Raw genomic sequence first — 22,692 nt, forward strand, 5'->3', positions numbered from 1 at the left:
TTGGTACTCAAGTTTTCCATATTGGTTACAAGCCACCAACAAACCAGTATTTGTTTTCAGTGATCACTAGTTGGCAACAACAGCTGTGCTACTGTCATGTCAGAGCATTGTTGACTTAGGTTACTCCATATACAGTAGAATGTCTATAATTGTAATTTCTTGGGAAGGTGCAAGCATTCATATTGCCCTCAAAAAACGTAAAATTATGGAACATGGGAATTATTCAGCTCAAAATTTCCTATTCTAACATCCCCCCCCCCCCCCCCCGTAATCCTAAGACCTTCCTTTATTTCATGGCGAAATATTTTAATGAAATTCGCCGCAGAATTTGAGAAAATTTCGCTCTGGGAGATGCTATTGCACCGCCAATCGTGCGAGCACAGCTTCCCGTTGACGCAGAGTCACCATCTTAGTATCGTCACAATGCGAGAAATCGGAGATAGATAGCCACAGCGCTGAATTTCTCCATGCTGAAATGAAAGTAACAAAAGCACGCGTGAAAACTAGCATGCGGTTTGTTAACCAATACGAGCACGCCACACAACTGCCTTAATGCAAATCTGAATCGCTGACGTGCTTGTTTCACGCACATTTTGGCAAAACCAATCTGCGCACTTTGCACGTTCCGAGGCAAACAATGCCGTGATCTGCCTGGTTATCTCAACTTTCTTTCATTGCTGCATCCCAGCTGCTGCCTGATAAGGACATAATTTTCGCAAAGTAAGGCAATCTGTTTTCTCTGCGGCAGCAAAGCTACTTTGTATTGCCTGATACAAAGGTAGCAAAGTTTCGAGTTATCATCTGGCACTGAAGACGACGGAAGGCGTGGAAAATAAATTGATGCACAGACTAACATTTTTGCCCTACTGAACATTCCACGTGAGTAGACCACTTAGCTTTATAGCATGTGCTCAGAAATATCAAGGGAGCAGCAACATTACCTTGCCACGCTTGGCCTCTTCACGGACGTCCACAGTGCTGCCTTGATTTTCAGTGCGAGCTTTCTTTGCCCCACTCCCATCTCCAGCTTGCTACAAGATGAGGGGTTGAAACAGTCGACATTAAAACAACACAAGGAGATTTCAGGAGTCGGACTTTGTAATGTTCGAAGCTATAACGTACTAACAAAGTCTGCACTGACCATGCCTACCAGAGTGACTGGACTAGCTCATTGTTCTTGCCGAGCAGCTAGCAAAATTTTGCAGTCACTTAGAATATTTCAGGCTTGTTGGCATTTATAATTTTTTGTTAAAAATAGGGGGGTCTCAACATACACTCTTGCTTTTGTGGCTCTTTCAGCACAGTCACATGTCAAGCAAATGAAATCAAAAGGGCAGCCACCATTCCTCAGTGAAATAAGTTGTTTGAGCGAGTGCCCAAGTCTATGACCATATCTTTTTCCTCTTTCATCTGTGTTTGCTAAAAGTACACATTTCTTTCAATAACACTTCAATAAATGGTCGAGCCGCACTGTTCTAGATGCCTCATGCTTCGCTCTTTTACAACTTCATGAACTATGCACCAACGAATCAGAGTAAGCACTTCACCAAAGAGAAACACCGGCACAGTGCAGTTCAGTGCACTTACATAGGCGATTTCAGGTGTCTAAGGGTGCTGCCATGTTTTTCATGGTTGCACAAGGCAATGTCAAACAAATGCACCTGCGACATACTGAATGCGTCGGTGAAACCAAAGTGATGCCTAGAAATTGGGCTAACAGTGTGTGTTGGTCATAGAAATTGTAGTACATGCCTGCGCAAAGAAGCCATGGTCGTGGCCTTCAGTTTCTCAGACTGAACTATGTGCAACACTTACAGCCCGCTTCCTGGATCCCGCAGTGGTGGCATTGCAGCCATCTGGAAAAGCAGCTTCCAAGAAGGCTTCCATCTCCTCTCCTGCTTTGACTTTCATCTTCTCGTGGTTGGGACCTTGTAGAAAAGTATGCGTTATTGTAGATATACCAAACGGACCAAATTAAAGGGTTAACGTAACACGTTACCGTCAAAAGAAACATTTGCACTGCACTTGAACCTTGTTATCACAAAATCGAAGGTGGAGCTGAATGGTAAACATGGAAATAAGACAGCTTGCAGCCCGCGGAAACACTGCATGGCTACACATGCAATGAAATTTGAATGAAACAACAAAAGAATCTTCAGTGTGCGCAACACGCAACTTAGCACCTTATGCTACAACCTTGAGAGAGCTGCCTGCTGTTCCATTGTGATGGCATTTTGCGTCTGCTTCCCACTTGTCTCGTCACAGTCGAGCAGCACGTTGCACACAACACAGCACTCCTCTGTGCGATCGAGGAGGCAAACGATCTCTGCCGCGCGGCTTGCCTCAGCCGGCCAATGCGATTGCAGAGGCCACGCCCAACTGCCAGCCGGCACCACAAGGAGAAGCGAATGCACGACCTGGTTGTGATGCACAAGATTTTGCCAGGAGGTCTCCGAGGCCAGGTTTAGCTGCTTGCGCGGTGCGCCGTAGAGAAAGAAGTTAATGCACTAATCTTTTGCACCGCTGCATGTAGCCGCGCAGTATAGTGTGACTCGCGCAGACTTGCACGTGACCCCCTTAGATTGCACCAGGGAGATCTCGGCAGCCACACCCAGCTGCACGCTGGCGCGGCGGGTCATGCAGGAGTGAATACACTAATCTTTCACACTGTCGTGCAACTTGGCGCAGCTTTTGTGGCCAGGCATGTGTACGAGGGAGAGGTCAGTGGAGATGTGCAATAGCGAACTGCGGCATGTGTGCAGGTGCACAGCTATACGCAGTGGTGAGAAAGATCAATGTTTTTTTATGACATATTTGATGTGGGGACGCGAGCGTGTTGAAATGCTGCGACAAACAAGTTCCAAACCCTGCAGAAAGCGATGCATTCGCACGCAATGGTCGGGTCTTTTTTGGTGTCGGAGCTGAATTTAGTTAATTAAATCCATTGGTAGAACAATCTCACTTCGTTAAAACGAGCTTTTAAATGCATATAGATACACAGACCTCTATGGAGATTTCAAGGGGAATTTACTTCAGCAAGTCCCATTTCATTATAATGATGTTCGTATATCATCATGAATTCTGACCTAAAATGGCCAAATTATTCATAAAGACTTCAGTTCCCAACACATTTTACCTCCTCAGATAGAATAAGTTCGCTTCAGCTTCTGCTGCCCTGTGGCTTGTGCGCAGCCTTCTACCAAAAGGAACGAATAAGCAGCAAGAGAAAACTAGGCTCGTCCATCTAATTGCTAGAAGAAAATGCAAGCACCGCTCACGAGGTGAGCTTGTCCTTGGTCATTTTTACCAGAAATGCGTGAATGAACCTAGCTCATTCAAGGCATGGAAGGAGGACATTCAGGATTTTATATGACATTTAGGACTCGTGATATTTACATTTAGGACTCCTGATATTTTTTCATGTAAAGTATTATCCAGACTTTGTTCATTTGGATGTCATAGTAGTAGAAAAGATGTGAATTTCAAATTATCAAATGTACTAGGAAAAGAATAAACAAATGCTTACTACATCAAACACGTTCTTATTTAGTGAATAAAGCTGAAACTCTTGCTTTAACTTCACACGAAATTGGTGCAGAAGTTGCAATTACTGTCATTTTGCAACTGACAAGCACTCCCAGTGGCAAGGGCCTCGCAACTTCCCTTCCAATGTGGCCGCGGCACGAGACCTGTGTCTTCATCCGAGAAGGTGTGCTTTTCACTATTGCTCACACATCCTGATTATCTTTTTTGCCAGTGAGCTGGTTGGCAACAGATAGCTCGTCCATCGCTATGCAGGCTGTGGGTTTAGTGCCAGCGTGCAGGCTGCGGTAGAATTGTGCTTCATCCTCGGCGGCTTGCACTGTATCAAAACCAAACCACTGCGTGCCATGATTGCTGCAGATGAATACGTGGTCACTATCGGCACGATCATGGATGGTGACCACACATTTCCAAAGGCATGCAGTAAATGCAATATAAAGGCAGCAGTGTTCCAAAGTTCCTGTCACTTCTGTGCCATGGCTGCTTGATGAAGTGTTTTTATCGAACGGGCGTGCCCGTGTCATGTTCTCATGCAGTTCCCACTCATGACTACGGTGATTCAGACTCTGCCGGTTAGTTTGTGTTGAACACTAATGCCGCTTTTGCTCTATTGCATTGCATATTTGCAGCGCTTCATGCTCATCACGTTCCAAGGGTCGTTTAAGTTAACCAATGTGCAGCCAAAGGCACCCAAATGAACAAGTTTGATGTTAGAAATGCTTGCCTGGTCTAGAGGGTGAATCTAAATTATCCAAATTAACGAGGGTTGGGTTGAATGAACAAGGTTTTACTGTATCCTGTAACGCCTACTGACAGTATGTAACAAATAACGCCCAAAATAGTTTTGGTAGTGTAGGGTTTGGTGCTAGGACAATGCCTGGTCATAGAATGCCCCCTACTACTGGTAGCCACGGAATGATTAAAGTTGCAACAGCAGTAAGACTCACGTGTGTAGTCCTCAGGGCGTTCCGCATCATCCCGATCGAGAGCCAGGGCTTCCAAACAGCTCCAAAAGCTTTGCAGCTCTAGCAGAGGCAAGCATACACATGTGCAATGTTAGGCTGAAAATGCTGCATGAAATTTCATTTGGATAAACACAGCCTATTAATATAGCAGAACAAACTTCGAAACTGCTTTCGAGACAAACAAGAACTGTTCCAAAAAAAAAGGTCCCAGTTCTGTTTGGAACAAGTCTTGGAGTGATATCTGAAATAAAGAGAATATGGGGCTAAAACAAAGTGCCAAGGAGTAGACAACATTAGGGGCAACAACACATAAATTAGGAACACGTTGTATTGAAATACAAAACTGGTTACAACAAAGTAAGAATTAAACAATGCTGTAAGCATGGCTAAGAAACATCTATGGCACATATTTGAGCGAAACAGTGCAAGGGACGGGACAAGGTGAGTGGCAAACTAACATTCCATCTTTCACGCTGTTTTGTTCGGAGATGTTGCCTTACTAACTGGTAGTTTGGATTCAGACCTTAGTGTAGAACAAGTGGCACATCAGATTAATTGCAAAAGGAATCACAGAATGGGCCACAAACTCCAGGGGCATGGTGAAATTGCTTTTGCCACATATGCAGAAATGTAATGCTATAAGACTTAAAAATAAAATTAGGGTGATTAATGGGATTCACACGACAGAACTGCGTTAGCATTAGTTTTACGTTGTTCTGCTGCTTTTGAGCGTTCCTGTTTTACACGAAATGATAAGACGAACACTTATCAAAGGCATCAACGGGCAAACAGTGTTGTCATTCTTCCCGAGACTCCGCAGTACGCTTCTGGCACCTCACTTCGGCTTCTTTCCAAATGCTCCTGCCCCTCCTCATCAATTCTGACTGCGGGCTGCCGATGCCTTGTCTCTGCTACCGCTGACAAATAGCACTGCCTTTGCTCGTCCATTTTGACCGCACGTCTTTGTCGCATAGCCTTGGCATTCCTCTGTCGATACTCATGTACAGGATCGCTTGTGCCACTCGTAGAGGGCACAATGTCCATCGTTAGTCCTAACTATACAATGCAAAGAACACAAATGCAGCCATTATTTCCACTATCGGAATGTGCGACATGTATCTGGACTTTCCCAGGAGCGAAGTGCACCTGCTGATGGCCAAGCGCCATATGCGGGGCTGCATTCTACCTGCTGCGCGCTGCCTCCTCTACTCTTTCATTGCCTCCGTGAAGGTGGCATGGCGCTTATCGAGGAAATTATCGCGGTTTTCCACATAAAAAGATTAGGAGACACTTGCGTCAGTCATGCTTCGTTGTCTCTGTTAGATTGCGAATTCCAGTACCTTTGCAATACGTGTACTAATCTCAAATAATTTTTGTTCTTTGACTTCCTTACCCACTGACATGTTTAACTGATGCTTCTTACCCTTTTTACCTTGTCATGTTCTTATGCTACGGTTTTTGCAATCACCTATATATATGTTCTTCGTTTCAATAAAAATTTAGTTGAGAGTTAGCGCTCGTCCTGTCTGCTCCTTTCTGTGTCCGTGTTTCACTTCGCGCTAGAAGCCAAAATCATGTGGCACGGCGCTTCCCTGGGTCAGGAGCAGATGTACGACGCGTGCTTCCTCCTCTCCCCTCCAGCCGTGCTGCACCTGTGCTCCCCTCTCTGCTGCATGCTTCTTCTCTTGTGACGTCGGTGACTCCTACCGTTTCACCTGCGTCGACCTCCTGTGCCTCGATATCTCTTCCCTGTTTTGAATCAAATTGAATTCTGGGGTTTTCCGTGCCACAACCATGATTTGATTATGAGGCATGCCGTAACAGGGACTCCAAATTAATTTTGACCAGCAGGGGATCTTTACCGTGGCCCCAAAACAGGGGACATGGGCGTTTGTGCATTTTGCCCTCGTTGAAATGTAGCCGCAGCGGCTGTGATTTGATCCCACGACTTCGTGCTTAGTGGCACAACACCACAGCCGCTAAGCCTGGCAGGTCACCTCTTTTGTCCCACACAACAAGACACAATAAATGGGTTTTCATTCGCATGAGTGCACTAATGCTAATGCAATAAATAAAAGAAGAAGAAGAAGCATGGAACATGGATTATACAGCTGATACTTATACCGATAATTTTGACATGCTCGATTAGTACTTGGACAGCTCCACAACCGAAATTTCGGACATCTTACAGTGCGCTGTTTCATTATTCAGACTTTGCCTGCACGACCATGTGTTAATTTCGCAACCAAGTTGGGAAGAAGGAGTGATATTTTTGTTTCAATACGTTGCTGGTCGTCAGCAGTGTTGCCGGCGCCTTCTCAAAAACCAAAACAAGAGAAGACTAGTCAATTCAGTAGTGGCCGACCGTGCCCAGAGCACGGGACAAGCCAAGGCAAGTTACTCAGTCCTAAAGGCTGCATTTGCAGTGGTTTGTCATGCGAGATCAGTGCGTCTAGGGTTTGCTTATTTATGTTTGAAATAGTGACACAGCCCTGGGCTGCTTCTTTGGTAGCTATTATGAATTTTAGTCAGTCGCTATCATCAAGCAGCTTCAAGTGGCATGAACTACACCCTCAATTTCTGCACCGACGAGGGCGGTGATTAAGCGGACAAGTCTGACAATGATCACTGTGAAGAAACTGTGCGATCATTAGGATATCGCAGTACGGTCGATTGCTGTTATGTTACCAGAGATTGTACTTTTATTTGTAGTGACAGCTTTGTAATGGTTGAAATACAGGCAAGTGGATACATGTGCACAGTAACACGTTGACAGGCTTTTCTGGCCACTTGTGGAATAAAGTCACTTATTTTCTTGCAAATCTGATATATTAAGCTTCCAATTATTCCGACTTTCTGGCAGTTCCTATCGCGTCCGAATTATTGGTCGGCGACTGTAGTGTTTCTAATATAACGCAACATTATTTTCTGTCCAATTTCGCACTACCAAATGTAGCGAGCCTAATAAGCAGGCAACTGTGGGGAAGGACAAGCTCTCAATGTCCATGGAAAAACACGCTCACATGGAAGGTTCTGCAGGTCCAGGGAAATGCGAGAGGCAGGGGAAGGGAGGTACCTGCTCGAAATAGTACAATGGCCAGATCTACGACCACAACGCCTGGATACGTGGCCTCAGCTGCACAAATTCACTGGCCTTCAACATTCATATTATAAATTAAAAAGTACCATGAAAGCATTGTGTGCCACACCTGGATTTTCGAACTTGTCTGGATGATAAGTGAAACGCAGCTTTTCTGCCATCTCCTTGGCCAAGGCAACCAGTGCAGGGGAAGCCTTGGTTGTGCCCTCCTGGAGTGCTTGTAGCCTACGGCGGTCATCGCTGAAAGGCAGCTGTACCACATGAAATCCTGGTGGAACCATCTGCAGACCGTGCTTGTCGCGTTCCTCCTCCTGCATGCAAATGTGAGAAAATCATGCTAGACTGGCACATTACCCTTTTGAACATCCTAGCATATACTTACTCAGAAAAAACAGATGATTACGCACATTAGTAACGCGAATTACAGCCACAAAGCAATCTTCCCTTTTCCAAGTTTCCTTGCCTGGGTATATTGCAACACATCTCTAAAGTGTATTCTGCATGCTTTGGGTCTATTTAATAGCGATCGCCCCATTCCATGGAGCACAAATGGATCTTTGTTTAATGACTTCCTTCAGTCATCCAGTATGTCATCACAAACTGCTGCGTAAAAAAAAAAAAAGTACTTGCCCCAAGGCGGGGTTCAAACTTGTAACTTTTTGGCAGGCATGGCATACGCCATCCCTTCATGCTGGTGCCCTGCCTACTATAAACTCTGGAAGAAGAGAAAGAGGTGCCCAGGCCTCACCGGTGCTCTGGGCCTCTTGCTGTGATGTAGTATTTCATGGTTTTGCCAGTATCGTGAATGCACTTTCATCAAGGGTGAGCGAGAAAATGCTCGCATGACCACCTGAGCAAGGTTAGCTGTCTACTTCGTCGCTCATATATGGACAATGTGCTTTTGGTAGCTTGGACTAGCTACATTCCTGGGAGGGCTAGCTCAATGCTGGAAGCCATAGACTCTGCCAATGAGTACACCACAGCCATGGGTTGCTGTATCAAGAAGGCGTGCCAGATGTCGAGTGAGTAGACATCTAACCAGAGTCAGCAGCAATTTTTCATGGTCTCTTACATACCGCTTTTGGCGTCACAGAACCTGAGCACTCTAAGCAAGCAATTTTTAACAGAATATTCTGAAAGTGTGGCCCCTGGGCAAATCAATGAAATTCACTGAAAGAACATCCTAATAGCAGATGCAGAAAATTCAACCAGGTATACGGGAGAAGTTAAAGACTATTCCGACATTAGGTGCAATCCCCGTTTGTTCCTTTATTACTTGTGAGAAGGAGTCAATGACTGGTGTAATTTCCTATGTTGACCTTGAAATCAAGTATATGGACCACAAGAATTTGCTGAATTCATGGGTGCAGATATTGAGGTTCATCGCTTGGGAACTCTCAGTCCACCAAGTTAGTATTTTCTTCGTCGACTTTTCCAGCACCTGTCAAAATGGCATACGTGATACATCGCATCTGACCATTTGTTTCAAGGCCTCTGTAGTATCCGAAGTGTCTCAAGATACACCACATAAGTGCTGTGTGTAGAAATCAGAAATCAAGTGACTTACCAGCATTATGGTGGACAGCATGTTACCACCAACTGCGATGCACCGTCATTGAAATGTTCCAACTGTCCTGGTTCTCATGAAGCAATGTCGAAGGATTGCCCTAAGATGCAACAGGAAGTTTGTATTCTCCGAAAAATGGCAAGAGACAAACCTTCCCACAGAAAGGCTGCTCGTTCTGTTCGCCGAGACAAACAATGCTCACACAAGAACCACCACTCAGCGACTTCAGAAGCACTGCACTGTGGGCTGCATGTGCCATAACTACTTCTGCCTGTGTCAGCATCGAAGAAGGTGACCACACCTACTGCAAATTCAGGGTCGTTGAGAGCACAGGGAGAACACTTGTCACCCCTGGCTGGCACAGATATGGAGTGGCCTTTGCTGCCCTATAGACTCATGGGCATGACACCTAGTGGCCCTCTACATCAAGGAGTGGATGTTAGGGCTAGTAAAACTGATGACCCTATAGGCAAGCAAGGAGCCAAAAAGAATGAAAAGGAAAGCTTTGAGAAAATGCTGAAGCACCTGCTAGAATCAATGTGCCTGATTCTCTGTGGTCTCCAGACTGCGGCAGCTAAAAGCACTGTGGATGTCCTTGCCGTATTGGAGCCGCTTATTGCTGCTCTTTACATAATGTAGAAGCCTTTCTTGGCATCTGTGCTGCTCACACAGGAGAAATCCACACACAAGCTTCTTTGTTGCAAGTTTTTGTGAAATTTCAATTGGATTCGTGACTCCAGCCATGCTGTGGAAGGCGGATGACACTTCTGAATGGCTTTAGGACTTGGTTAATAACCATGAGAATGCTGAACTTGCCTTTATCGTTGTACATCCCTCTCCCATGTCATCACCTCTCATACAGCCTTTATGTCCCCATTCCTCCTCCCCCTGAGCAGAGTAGCAGGGAGCATGCTAGCTCAGGCCGACCTCTCTGCCTTCCTTCAAGTAAGTTATCTCTCTCTCTCTCTCAGCTATCCTTGTGATTAATCCTTTGATGGACAGTGGGGCATGTTGGTGCCACTACAGTGCGAGTGGACTTCATTGCATCATAACAGTCAACAGCTTGATCAACACTGACAGCGAAATGGAAGTGTGGTTTCATGAGGAGCAAAAAGCACTTAATTTAAGTAAGCATTTCAACAACACTTCCACACCTGTGCTAAAAGGTAGACCAGCTTGGGAGCCTGGGCAGCGCGCGATATCCAGTAGCACACGGGGGCCACACGATGGCGTAGGCAGCTCTGTAGCAGGGCAGCAAAGAGGCGTGTGCTTCCCCGCACGGTGCCCTCATCTGGGTACAGAAAGTGGCATGGCCGCACGTGTGGCTGCTTCTCCAGGTAGCTGAGCGGCTTGAAGCCAAGCAGCCGCAAGCCTGCAAGAAGTCAGCGGCATTTTGTTGAACCAACGTAAGTCAACAAAGACAAAGACAGGAAGAGTGCGCAGATGTACAATTGTGTTCAATATGAGCTGCAACACGGTGCCTGTGATCGAAGAGACCCTAAGACTGCATGGCTACGCTGACATACATAAAACTGGAGAACTAAAGAGTGTTAGACGTGAGTGTGGAGTGTGGAGAACTAAAGAGAGTGCATTACCTAATGCAATGAAACTCTCATTAATTCGAACATATTTGGCCGCACATCGGTTAATTCGAACAACTCTTGGTGCACGGTGAGCGCTGAAGTGTCGTAAATGTACAACGCAGAAGAGCAGAAATGGCGCTAGCTCATCGCTAGTCCGCATCGCCTCAGTGATCACTGGAAACCGCACCTGAATGACAGCAACGCCAGAACACTTTGTGCCTGTTTTTGCCTTTAAAGCTTTATTCTTGCTTTTACCGCTGCACAAAGCACCGCATTGGCTGCGTGCCTTCATGACTGTGTAGTTGTCATCCACGATCGCGTCGATAGCGACTGCAGTTTTGTTCGCAAGCGAATCAAACAGTAGCTTAGTTTTGACTCTGTGCGTGTGTCGGCCGCGTCCCTGCAGCACCACAAGGTCGCGTTGACAGCGGCCGCGGCTTCGTCCGCAGTGGTTGCGGCAAGCAATAGTTTCGTTTTGACAAGCTTTCAAGGATGAAGAGCACCGGGTACATCATGACGGACAGCAACCGGCTCACTGGCGAAAAATTACCTAATCGGGGTGTGCGTGCGGTAGTAAAAAGCCTTCGCTGCTGCGAGTGCTAATCAGCCATGAAATGACGAGAATTGCACCTGCTGCAGTGCTTTTGTGCAATGTAGAAACATGATTGGCTCATTCATTCAGTAAACAAAAGTGTGTTGACATTTCATTTATTATACCCTCAAGACCACAAGGTCTTAGTAAGCATTTGTTTGTCGTAGTAAGCATTTGTTTATTGTTTTCTCGATACCATTGTATAATTCGACATTTGGTTAATTTGGACACTTCTTTCAGTCCCATGAAATCTGAATTATTGAGCTTTTACTGTATTTGGATTTTCTTAACATGCATTACGATGTCGTGCAGAGAGGAGGTTGCATACATCACAAAGAAAAGGTCAGAACTTATCAATTCGACACTACCCTTTCTGTACTATCACAAATTCTAATTATCTTCCAAAAGTTATAATAAATATAAGTTTTCTTTTACTGTTAACTAAAATTATAGGTTTCTATACAACTGCACCCTTTTTCCCGATGAGACTATCCTAACCGCTGAGGCCTCTTCCAGTTCCGCATAGTGGGTGGCAGAAATTATTTTGTAAAGAAGCAGGTAACCAAAAACAAACAAACAAACAAGATGCTGATCTTCACTGTGGGAGAATGCTGCTGTCGCAGTGTATGAGTTCAGAGCCACAGGAATGGCTGAAGTCTGCTTTTTCTCATATGTTGGCACTGCCATGCAGTCCCTTCAACCACGCATACCATTTGTTGCAGATCACACTGAACGTGAGTGTACATATATAACGACTGACAAGTGTGTTTGTTGGAAACACAGTTCTGGGCAAATAAGGAAATGCAACTGTGTATGCAAATACAGTAATCCTTTCAAACTCAGACTTTGATTCCCGGAACAGGATGAAAAATTTTGAGAGAAAACCATTTTTGTTGGTAGTGCGACCAGTTTCAATGCTGTGAAAAGGTGTTCATGCTTCTAAAGAGCGAGTCCCTCACCTGGAGGCGCCATTGCCTTGATCTGCTTCACTTCGCAAATGTCAAAGTGCACCTTTCTGCCGCCATACTCCTGGGTCTTGGCAATGTCACCTGGCATGAGTGCTTCTGCAGTGTCCTGAAAAGAGGAAGGTGAGAGGAAGCACCAAAGGAACACAAGTGAGCCATCGCTGCAACCAGTTCTGAAAAACTGTGCCTGCTTTAAGGTGTTTGTGGATTTGAACAATGTTAGAAGGCTGCATCAGCTTGGCAAATAAAGACCACAGGAACATTTTCAGTCAAAATGGATACAGAGAAAGACGATAAAGCAATAACAGGAAGGCTGACCAATAATGCAGGGTCCAGATGTCCACTGACTGATTGATTTAAGGGGTTGAACATCCCAAGGCAGCTCCTGGGCTATGAAACATGACACAGTGCATGAATCAATTGCCGTATTTACTTGAATGTAGGCCGGCCCCGATTCTAAGCTGACCCCCGAATGTTCGAAGCCAGAAAAAATAAAGAACTTACTTCGAATGTAGGCCAAACAAAAGAGTGAGGACAGCATTCACAAAATGAAAATAGCATTTATTTAAAATGAACATGCTGAGCTCACTCTACGCCATCATCGCTGCTAGCGTTGTCGGTATAGCGCAGACCACAGGTATGCTTGCGGACACGCGCAAGCTCGTGTCTGTGTGTCCATGCATGCACAGATAGCGCAGCACAGCTCGTACGCGACGAAATGCGGCGCGATCTTAGTGAACAGCTCCGGTGAACAGCTGTTGCCCGAGATACTTCAATGACGGAAGTTTTTCTCATCAGTGCTAAGTCCCGCCCGACTTTAATGTTTGACGATGCCTCTGCGGCTAGCGCAACTTTTCATTTGAAAGCGGCACTATAGTGGCATCACCTGTTGGGTGCCATTACGATAATGCCACGCTACGGGGCTCGCCGTAGGCCGATACGACCATGGAAGAAGGAAAATATACAAGGGAGCATTACGTCATGTAGCCAGCCTTGGCAAGCAAACGCTCCGTGAAGCCACAGTGGTGGCCTAAGAAATGACCTTATGTGTCGAGATCACGGAGCAAGAATTGAGATTTCCTGGGATGTTTTGTTCCCAGTAGCTATGCCAGTAGTTTTTATGCAATGCGTGCTTGTTCAGCTGGCCTGCCGTGGCTCAGCCTGCGAAAAAGGAACACTAAAACCAACCGTGCACTTTGATGTGCAATCACATGTTGGGCCACCACTGGTCCAGCAGATTTCGGCTTCAATCGCGTTGCGGTACGCCCCCTCTACTTATTTCCTTACTCCTTGGATGCAACACAGGTAATAATGGCGACATTGCTCGTGTACTTCAGTTGGCTACTGGCATGGCTAGTAGTGGCTCTGATACTGCCTTTTCTAGATGGCACTAGCTATGCACCATATTTATCATTTCCAATTACAAACTGGCATGCTTTTTAATATCCTCAAGTCTAAACTTACCCTAGAGTTTGGTAGGTGATTATTTGAAAGAAACTATCAGCCTAGATTAGAATAAATACGGTAACTACCTGGACTTCCACTCTTATCGGACTAGGATGTAAGAACATAGATGTCAGGCACGCCTGATGTGCCATAAAACACCAAGTCTTTGTGCCAGATGAGTTTGGACCTCTTGGCTCTAGCACATGTGTGAGAAAGTTCGTTTTAAAGCAAACACACAATGTCCGTATGTTTGTGTGCATGTGAGAATGTGCGAAATGCATTTGAAGGAGCAGATTTATTGTGGATGCATGCTTCCAGAATGTATAACGTGCATACCATGCAGTGGGCAATGTGTACAATGTATTACAGTACTGCCACCTATCTTTTCCTTTCTTTATCCTCACCCAGTAGCAAGCCTGGACTTGCTCTTTTGGTGGATCTTTTCTTTTTCAGCTCATCATGACATCTTTCCCTTGCCCATTTCGGTTTTAACAGAACAGCATGAAATGCCATAGCAGGTACTCTCTTGCTTAGATGATAAGGCTGTGTGGGACTACAGGGAGTAGCTGAATATCCGCCATACCATGGCATAGGTGATTCGACGGGAGAGCAGCTCCTCGTTGGTGTCCCTGGCCAGGCGGGTGGTGGCGGGCTTTCCCGTCGGCCGCACCAGGTTGTAGAGGGAGACAGTCAGCTTCAGCTCGGGCCCCAACCAAAAGGCCAATGACATGAGGCGCCGCTTCTTGTGGTCCTTCAGCCGCACCCTAGTTACAACAGAGACAAGCTGCAGTTCACAAAGTAACAATCCACTCAACAGCAGCAGCCTTCAGTGCAGGAGATCAGCAAACAGCAGCCTACTCGAGTTCTGTGTATGACAGAAGTGCCTGGTAATGTTCTCTGCAGCCCATCTTGCACCACTAATGTTAGCCCTCTTATGCCTGCAAATTTTCTTCTCTTGCTGCTACATTCCATCCTCTGCCGCTTCAACTATATTTAATTTCCCTTGGTATTGATTCTGTGTACTACTCCAAATCTTGCAGCTCAAACATTATGAGATTTATTTTTCATCACAATAAAATGGAAGACGAACAGTCCTGTGAATGTAGCATCTACAACAATGAACATTCTGCACAGTCTTCAGAAATGCAGAGTGCTTGTGGAGACCCAGATGTACATTTTGGAACGTGTTTCGGCGAGATCATATGAGTGAAGTCTAGCAGTAGTGGTTAGATGTTATGGCGCAAGGTTTTCTACAGAAAAGTGGTGGAGTGCATTTCAGGACTTTTATTAGCCAGCTGCACACGTCAAGCTGGAAAATTTTGTTTCTGGTTGGCCGTGCAACAAACTGGATCATTGTGTGAGCCTAAAAGTTGCTGTTTGTTGCCCTGCAACAGCCATCATCTGTTGCCTTAGCTATGTTAAGCTTTTGTGCGATGCAGTGAAGCACCTCTTCACCTTGTTGGCAACAGGCTCACTTGCCTAATGGCATTGTGTCCAGAAGACGAGGACAACTCTTTCTTCATGCCTTTGACATGGCATGACAGGCCACAATAATGACCAATGTCACGTAACTTACATGAGCTCTCTTCTTCTGCATGTAGCGATAATGACAAGTACAGTATCAAGAACGAGGATAAAACAATATTCTAAACTTTACTTAACAAAAGTGGGCTTATGTTATGAAGCTGCTGTGGTATGGTATGAAGTCTGTTCTCTCATAATGCTTTCCAACCTAGATGTACTGGATCTGCCAGCTATTAGTTTTTCATTTGTCACGATTCCCATTAACATATAAAGATGCATGGAGGTTTCAGTTACCAGCTTAGTCTAACATTATTTTGGTACAATGAATTTTCAAAACATTGAACATCTTCCCCTTGCCCAATGAGCTTTACATATCCAAGTTAAACTATCACAAAAGCCAAGAATTGCTTTATTGTAGGATGGCGAATGTGCTGCATACCTCAGTAAAAGTTCCTCCAGCTTTTCAGAAGCTTCAGGGAAAGCATCCTCATAGTTCTCTTTGTTGGTCACCAGGTTCTGTTGAAGAAAAAAAAGTGATATAAGCAAAAGTAATGTGCTAACTCAAACAAGAACTACCATCAAAATTTTTTATACTGATTTACCTCATAAAATATGCATACATGCACAAAAGGCATACCTGAATATGCAACTTGACAAACCAAAGTGAAAAATTGCATGCAGGAAAGAGTTCAATAGAACCTCATTCATATGTATTGGAAAAAAAAAATGTGAGAAAAAACATTAACTGGCAAAACGCATGACCAGAAGTTATTAAAAATTTGGCTGACTCAAACGTAGTTGATATATACGTAATGCGAAGCATTGTGCAAATCATTACAGCATGAGATGCCAACGTGTGCTGAGCTTGTAGGGCCTAAGGGATCCAAGACACGTATTGTTTTTATGACTTCGGCAAGCTTACAGCCCCTACAACCCCCCCCCCCTCTCCCCCCTTCATGATTGCACTCCTTGAATTCGGCCAAGGTCAGCAGCTTCTTCGGGCAGAGTATTTTAGCAGGAAGTTTTCACATGCCCTGCTTACCCACTTAGTGGGAGTCAGTGCGGCATAAGACACTAACGCTGTTGAGCTGGTAGGGCCTAAGCGGCCTGAAACGCGCTTTGTAGTTTTATTATTGCATAGCGTTTTAGGACGACGACAGGAAACCGAAACGAAATCGAGCTGGTGGGTGATGGCAGAATACAAGGCTGCCAGAATGAAACATGAAACTCGCTTCATGCTGCCTGCATGCAGCAGGGAATCGCAGCACGTTGGGGTTATCACCTACTAAAAGTCTCCAGCATATGCTTTCAACAGCACTTTGCCATATATGGGGTTGGTGGCGACAGCTTGTGATGTGCGACGACCGACGAGAAGATTCGCTAGTACCATAAGAGAAAACTAAGCATGTGCTGGCATTTTACACGACACGGGCAGGCTAGTACTGCTAGTATTGAATTGTTGGTGTCACAAGATAGTGTTCTCTGGGAATGTATTAATGGGCAAAAAAAGAAGCACAAGTGCACTATTGGGTCATTTTCTCATGTTCCCTATTGTGAATGTTTGTGCCAGGAAATTGTACGAAACGAGGTCATATCAACAAGCTTCTGCTCTATGTGGGAACTGCAAGACAGCAGCAGCCACCACCTAGAAATGCGGGGGGGAAGCAGCAAAAAAAGCTTTACTTTAACGGTGCTGTCTGTGCTCAGATACTGTTCAAATGGTTGAGCTTCTCCAACAGGTGGAAACCATGGTGAGTGAGAACTTTGAGAGGCCAATTAGGGTCAGAATCAAGAGCTAGCCGTGCTTCTATGCACAATGCCAATATCCGCCACTCCCAAGTACTCGATTTGCTTGCTCGCACAGGGCCTGTATGACCCAAGAATGCCTGGCTGTGAGCATGTGCGGCCACATCACCTTCAATACAGTGTCCCTAGAATAGTATGTACGATGCAGACAGGGTGTCCCTAGTTCCCAACATAAACCTACTATGTAGACTGCTGTGTATGACTACAGTGATAAAAGAAATGTAAAAAATTTGGAACAGATATTTTGATTTTTTACTGCAATATGTTGCCAGTAACTTTCAAGTTGTAACAATGTTCTCAAATACCTCTCATGCCCAGTACTGCAGGTAGCAGTAAAGTAGCTGGCCTTGTCACTTCTTCACTGCCACTAATTTGAACTGCGTAACTTTCAACTGTAGTTGGCAGTTATAGGCACCTGAAATGGTTTGGATAATTTTGGCAGACGTGTATTTGGGTACAGCTAAAGTAAAACATTTGCACCACAGTTTAAGTGAAGCATCTCATATTAAGAGGACTATGGGCGATTACAAGTTACCCTTCTCCCTAGCCATGCTTTTTCTCTTCAACTCGTTCGCTAAGTGGTCAGGGCTAAGCTCCACCTTCACTGGCTCTGCGTCCTGATGTGACGTCGTGACGTCTACTTCCGGATGTCTTGGAGTCCGCGCCTGAAGCGTCTTTATCCTCTCCGCTAGCCACATGGATGTCGATCCCAGCGAGCACTTTCCGAGCAGCATGCATTGCAAGCGTTCTGTCACAGCGCTTAGCATGTCCGGTAATCCAGTAAATGCAGACGATCTGGACATTATGGCGGATGGGCAGAGGCGTAAACATAGATAGCATGCACGGCGCTGTCACCTGATGCCAACCAGCAAAACAGAGAGCTAACATTTCTGTGATCAGGAGTAAAACATTTGAAACATTTAAAGAGGCAGTGTGCTCATGATTATGCTGCTGCTGAAAATTTACACCAGCAGCAGAGTAGAATATACCTGGTTACTGATATATTGGCTCTTTTTGTCTGGTTGAGCTCTATGGCACCAGGTGGCTGCACTCTGCAGGTCACTCGCCTTTGCGCCCCCACTTAACCTGCAAAACGCCCAGCCTGCCGGCATTTACCGGAAAACGAAACATACTAAAATCCTCTGCTGCACTAGTAATCTCCCGGCGTCAAGTGATGGCCACAAATGCGAAGATCCTGGCTTCAATCGGATACCGACAGCCTGATGCGCTGCAGCCACTTTACCTGCCTGATGTCGCAGCTCGACATGCTGGCAATCGTTAGATTTGCAGCCTACAATGCAACAAGGGCTGGTCCTCGTGAAAGAACAAAAAACCTCAAAACAAACATTGACCGCACAGCTCACATTAATATGAAACTTGCTGCAACACAAGCAGACAATATTTGCTGTGAGCCAAAGTGCTTGAGTGTACAGTCAAACCTCGATATAACCAAGTTGTACTTGCAGCGAAAAACTTCGTTAAACTGCGAATTTCGTTAATTCGAGGTTTGAAAGTTTGAGCATTAAAAACAACTTCACAAGTTCCCAGAACTTTCCTCGTGGGTAGTATCTTGTTCGTAAGCGCTTATAAACAAATTGCAAGAAGGTTGGGCCATATTAATGCGGTTATGAGCACCAGTTCATGCAGTGCAGATCAGATCGCGCTGGGAGTAATGTATTGACGGAGCTAATGGCGTCCGAGATTTGAGCTTGCTGTGTAGCATGGTGCCGTCAATCTTGGACACCATGGGTGATTGCACTTAGTGCCTGCAGCTGGCACTGGCAAATTAAAAGCAAAAGTACAAAAAGATATGCTCTGCCAAAAAGTATTCGTCCTGAGCAAAAAAGAAAATGAAGGAAAAGTCACAGTTTTGCCAGGAAGGCGGAGCGTTGATGACAATAGCAAAGAGACAACTACACAAGGTATGGTTTGTAGTTTTATCAGCGTCACACACATTAAGGCAAACATTACAGATCTCACTCTATGACCGCGAACTTGCAGTCACAACGCGAATGCTTCACACCGTGTCTTGGAAACCTGAGATTATGCGACCAACGTGTGGGAAACACAAAATGCGTGCCCCCTCCCCTCATCACGTGCTTGAGTGCCTGATCACGTTACCATGCATGCATTCACTCCCTCCCCATCCCTCCTGTGCAGAAGGCATAGTCGGCTCTCGTGTTTCTCTGAGTGCTGGTAGCTGCCACATGCCCTGCTGCCTCTGCAAGTTGTTTACCAATGTAGCACATGCGCTTTGAGAACGGTTTTGGTGCTGAAACTTTTCATGCAGAAGGACATTCGAAATAACCTTTGCCTCGGCCGACATTTTTATAGTTTTTTTTTGCTAGATTGATTAGCCATACATGCTCCAAGTTCATGCTTGAGATGGCCGAAAACTTTGTTGAATCGAAACTGCGTCACAGAATTACATCATTAAATTGCAAAATAAAATACATGGTTTTCAATGCAACTAAGATCTGGAAATGAAAATAGTTCGTTACATCACAAATTTTGTTACATTGAAGTTCGTTAGATTAAGGTTTGACTGTAGTGATAAATTGTTGTGTATTCTCTTGCCATGGCTTTTTTTTAATAGAAACAAGCTAACCAACATTCCAGCTATTACGAATAAGATTCGTTCACTATAATCTTGGAAAAAATTATTGATGACGCAACATGGGCCAACGCTACTAGATACTTTTCAGTTGTAAAACTCCGCCTGGGAGCGGCGCAAGAAGGTGACCCTCTGCCGTCTCCTCTCGCGAGGTGGCGCTGCCGCCATGGTTGGCCCGGTTAGCTGCGGAAGCTTCCCAAAGCAGCAGCGCGCCGCCGACTCAATGCCACAATTTTTTTTTGTTTTGCTGCACTTCGTGGCGCTAAATATTCAAAGAATAGCCTTTTTACATTGTGCACTCTGTAAAAAGCAGCTAATAGGCGAATGAACAGGAGAGTGAGGATTTTCGTTAGTGGAATGTTTTATGTACACATGAAAAAAAGAATAGGACCAGTACAACGCCGGATTGATGAATCTAAGCATTATGCATCGATATTCACAAAAGACGCGCTTTCTTGGTTGCTACAGCTACCTTATGACTGCTTTCTAGTCGAAAGTTTGCATCCCTGAAGTAAAACTGCATCCGCATAACAATGAAGAAATTCAGTACTTCGCACGTGAACGCGAACATATGCGCTGCACAACCAAGAAGAGGGAGGCAGCACCCCTCTAGATAATCTAAAACCTTCCAAAATATCTCTCCGCAAAGGCCTGCCTCATCCAGGGAAGCCAACACACTTTTGTTAGCAGTCTTCATAGAGCCCAGTATCTTTGGCATCGGGTGCTTTAAGGAACCTTGCTTGAGACTTCTGCACTCAAGTAACTGTCACAGCCAACTGCTGGGGTTTCAAAGCTTATGTCCGTTATGCATAGATCCCATGGGGCACCCTTTGTGACTTTACGAATAACATATCCACACAGATAATAAACAACGTCATTGTCCCCCATGTTCATTGCTCATTGCTATGCTCATTGCAAGCACATTCTGGTGAGCTGCTTCGCTCCAGGCAACTTATCAACGTCGCCTCAATGGCATTGCGAAGACTACTTTTTTTACTTGCAGGCTTCTCTCGTCCGCTTGAATGTGTCATTGATGCTGACGAGCACAGGTCCTGGCACACCGTCCACACTACCACGTAGCGCTGTTTTAACAGGTGTATACAGGTTTAGAAGGCGGAATATCTGCGTGAAGTTGGTTATAGTAGGATGGGACTCATCTCAACCGAAGGAACGCACTAGTCTAATGGATTGCTGAAAGAAACGTGAGAGGGAATTTCCTAGCAAACAGTGCAATCTGAATGTAGTCACAACAAATGTGAACAGTGTGTCTTACCTCCAGTGGATCTTGATGTAACTTGGCTGTCGAAACATAGAGCACACCTGGACGCGGCAGATCATCGGCAATGTCTAAAGTCTACATCAGAGTTACTCGCAGTGACTGTCGTTTGTTGTGGTGCAAAAACCTTCAGGTTCTTTTGAATTGCATTCTGTTCTGTCAAGTTCAGCAGTTCCAAAAAATCTTTGATGACCTGACATGATTAGTGTAACAATTTTATATCCCTTAGGAAATGCGCACGAAGTTCAAAGGTGGTGGGCTGATAAACTATGTTGACGTAGAATGCTCGCCGACATTTAATAACACAAAAAAACAGGAGCGAGAACAGACAAAGTGATAGGAAGAGCGCTGCGCCCTCCCTAGCTATCACTTTGTCTCGTTCTCGTGTTTTTTCTTGTTTCATTGCCGTTTCATTGTTCCATTGCAGGTATATTTGCTCACAAGGCGTGCAGCATTTTCCTGGCACACAAATAAGAAACACGAGCAAAACGTGGCACGCTTCTGCACGCATCGGCGTCTCTGTCCACCCGCACAAACGTTGTTCGCACCACCCGCCTTCGGGCCGACAGTGTCGCGCGCGCCACCCCGCGGGCGCGACAGAAAGGGGCCAGGTGCCGCGGCGGAGTTTGACAACTGAAAGTAATCTAGTAACGTTGACATGGGCAGTGAATCGAATAGCTCGCCCAACTGACGTCATGCGAGTTTCCGCTATGTATATGATGACAGGGCAGCTGAAAACTCAAGGGCCTGGCACCACTGCGATCAGTAGTGATTCTCATTTTTAAAACCTTATAATAAGTTACATGCTTTATGCAGAGTACTTAGATGTGTCACTTAATGATCAGAAGGACCTATCCTAACGACTCAGTACATTTGTACAAAATTTTCAGTCTCTTTAAGTAGCTAGTCTTGTAACACTGTGGCGGCCCGCATAAAACCACGTGATCTTCCCAATGAACCACTTGCAAGGCATACCTGGTAGAGGATCTGGGGCCGGAACTTCTTGTCTCCAGATGGCTTCAAGTGAACCAGGTCAAGTTCAATGCCCGACTGGGCAAGGTCCTTGGCCTTGACCACTGCCTTGTCGTCAAGGTCAGCTGAGCCCTTGTGAGGATCATCCTGGTTTGTCAGCACCAGCACTCGCCGCTGCCCCGCACGGCTGTGGAGCGTTTTCATTTTTTTGTTTTCATTTCATGCAACACAGAATATAACCCAGCAATCATCAACCTGCTAAAGCACACAGGCTCCACAGCAAACTTGAGCCTTCCTTTAATCTTGCATGGTAAAGCTATGTATCAAATGTGTGGCGTTTCAAGCATTCACAATAGTTGCACAGCACCGTTGCGTTTCTTGAATTTCGTGTTCCTCGCTTCCTTGCCTGGATGGGATGGTGGCAGGCTATAAAACACTGTTGCTCGGCTGTCACCCCGCCCATGGAGGCTGGCTGCCCCATTGGCCGAGTTTTGGTGGTAATTCGGGTCCTTGCTAGTGTGCGCAAGATGGGATCGAAGAGGCCAGAGACAGGTTTTGTCGTTTTGCTATTGCATATGGCAACAGGAAACCGAAACGAAATCAAGTTGGTAGGCGACACTGGAATACGACGTTATCAAAGTGACACATGATGCCTGCAGCAGAGAACAGCTAGTAATGGCGGAGTGTTTGAGTTATCGCCTATTAAAAGGGTACAGTATGCTTCCAATGGCATTATGCT

The 22,692-nt window shown here is 45.4% G+C and overlaps 1 protein-coding gene across 3 annotated transcripts in view; it reads right to left on the minus strand.

Annotated features, from left to right (window-relative positions):
* Irbp (Inverted repeat-binding protein) overlaps window positions 1–22,692 on the minus strand; it is a 29,801-nt gene that overhangs the window by 1,614 nt on the left and 5,495 nt on the right. For all 3 annotated transcript variants that reach the window (XM_065431070.1, XM_065431069.1, XM_065431071.1), the window contains exons 7-15: window positions 21,957–22,140; window positions 15,725–15,801; window positions 14,345–14,525; window positions 12,310–12,424; window positions 10,330–10,547; window positions 7,718–7,919; window positions 4,491–4,568; window positions 1,816–1,928; window positions 942–1,031 (exon numbers count right to left, since the gene is read on the minus strand). In XM_065431070.1, the coding sequence (XP_065287142.1) occupies window positions 942–1,031; window positions 1,816–1,928; window positions 4,491–4,568; window positions 7,718–7,919; window positions 10,330–10,547; window positions 12,310–12,424; window positions 14,345–14,525; window positions 15,725–15,801; window positions 21,957–22,140 (1,258 nt within the window). The remainder of the gene's footprint in view (window positions 1–941; window positions 1,032–1,815; window positions 1,929–4,490; window positions 4,569–7,717; window positions 7,920–10,329; window positions 10,548–12,309; window positions 12,425–14,344; window positions 14,526–15,724; window positions 15,802–21,956; window positions 22,141–22,692) is intronic.

The sequence above is a fragment of the Dermacentor albipictus genome, chromosome 3 (genome assembly GCF_038994185.2).
Source record: "Dermacentor albipictus isolate Rhodes 1998 colony chromosome 3, USDA_Dalb.pri_finalv2, whole genome shotgun sequence".
Lineage (NCBI taxonomy): Eukaryota > Metazoa > Arthropoda > Arachnida > Ixodida > Ixodidae > Dermacentor > Dermacentor albipictus.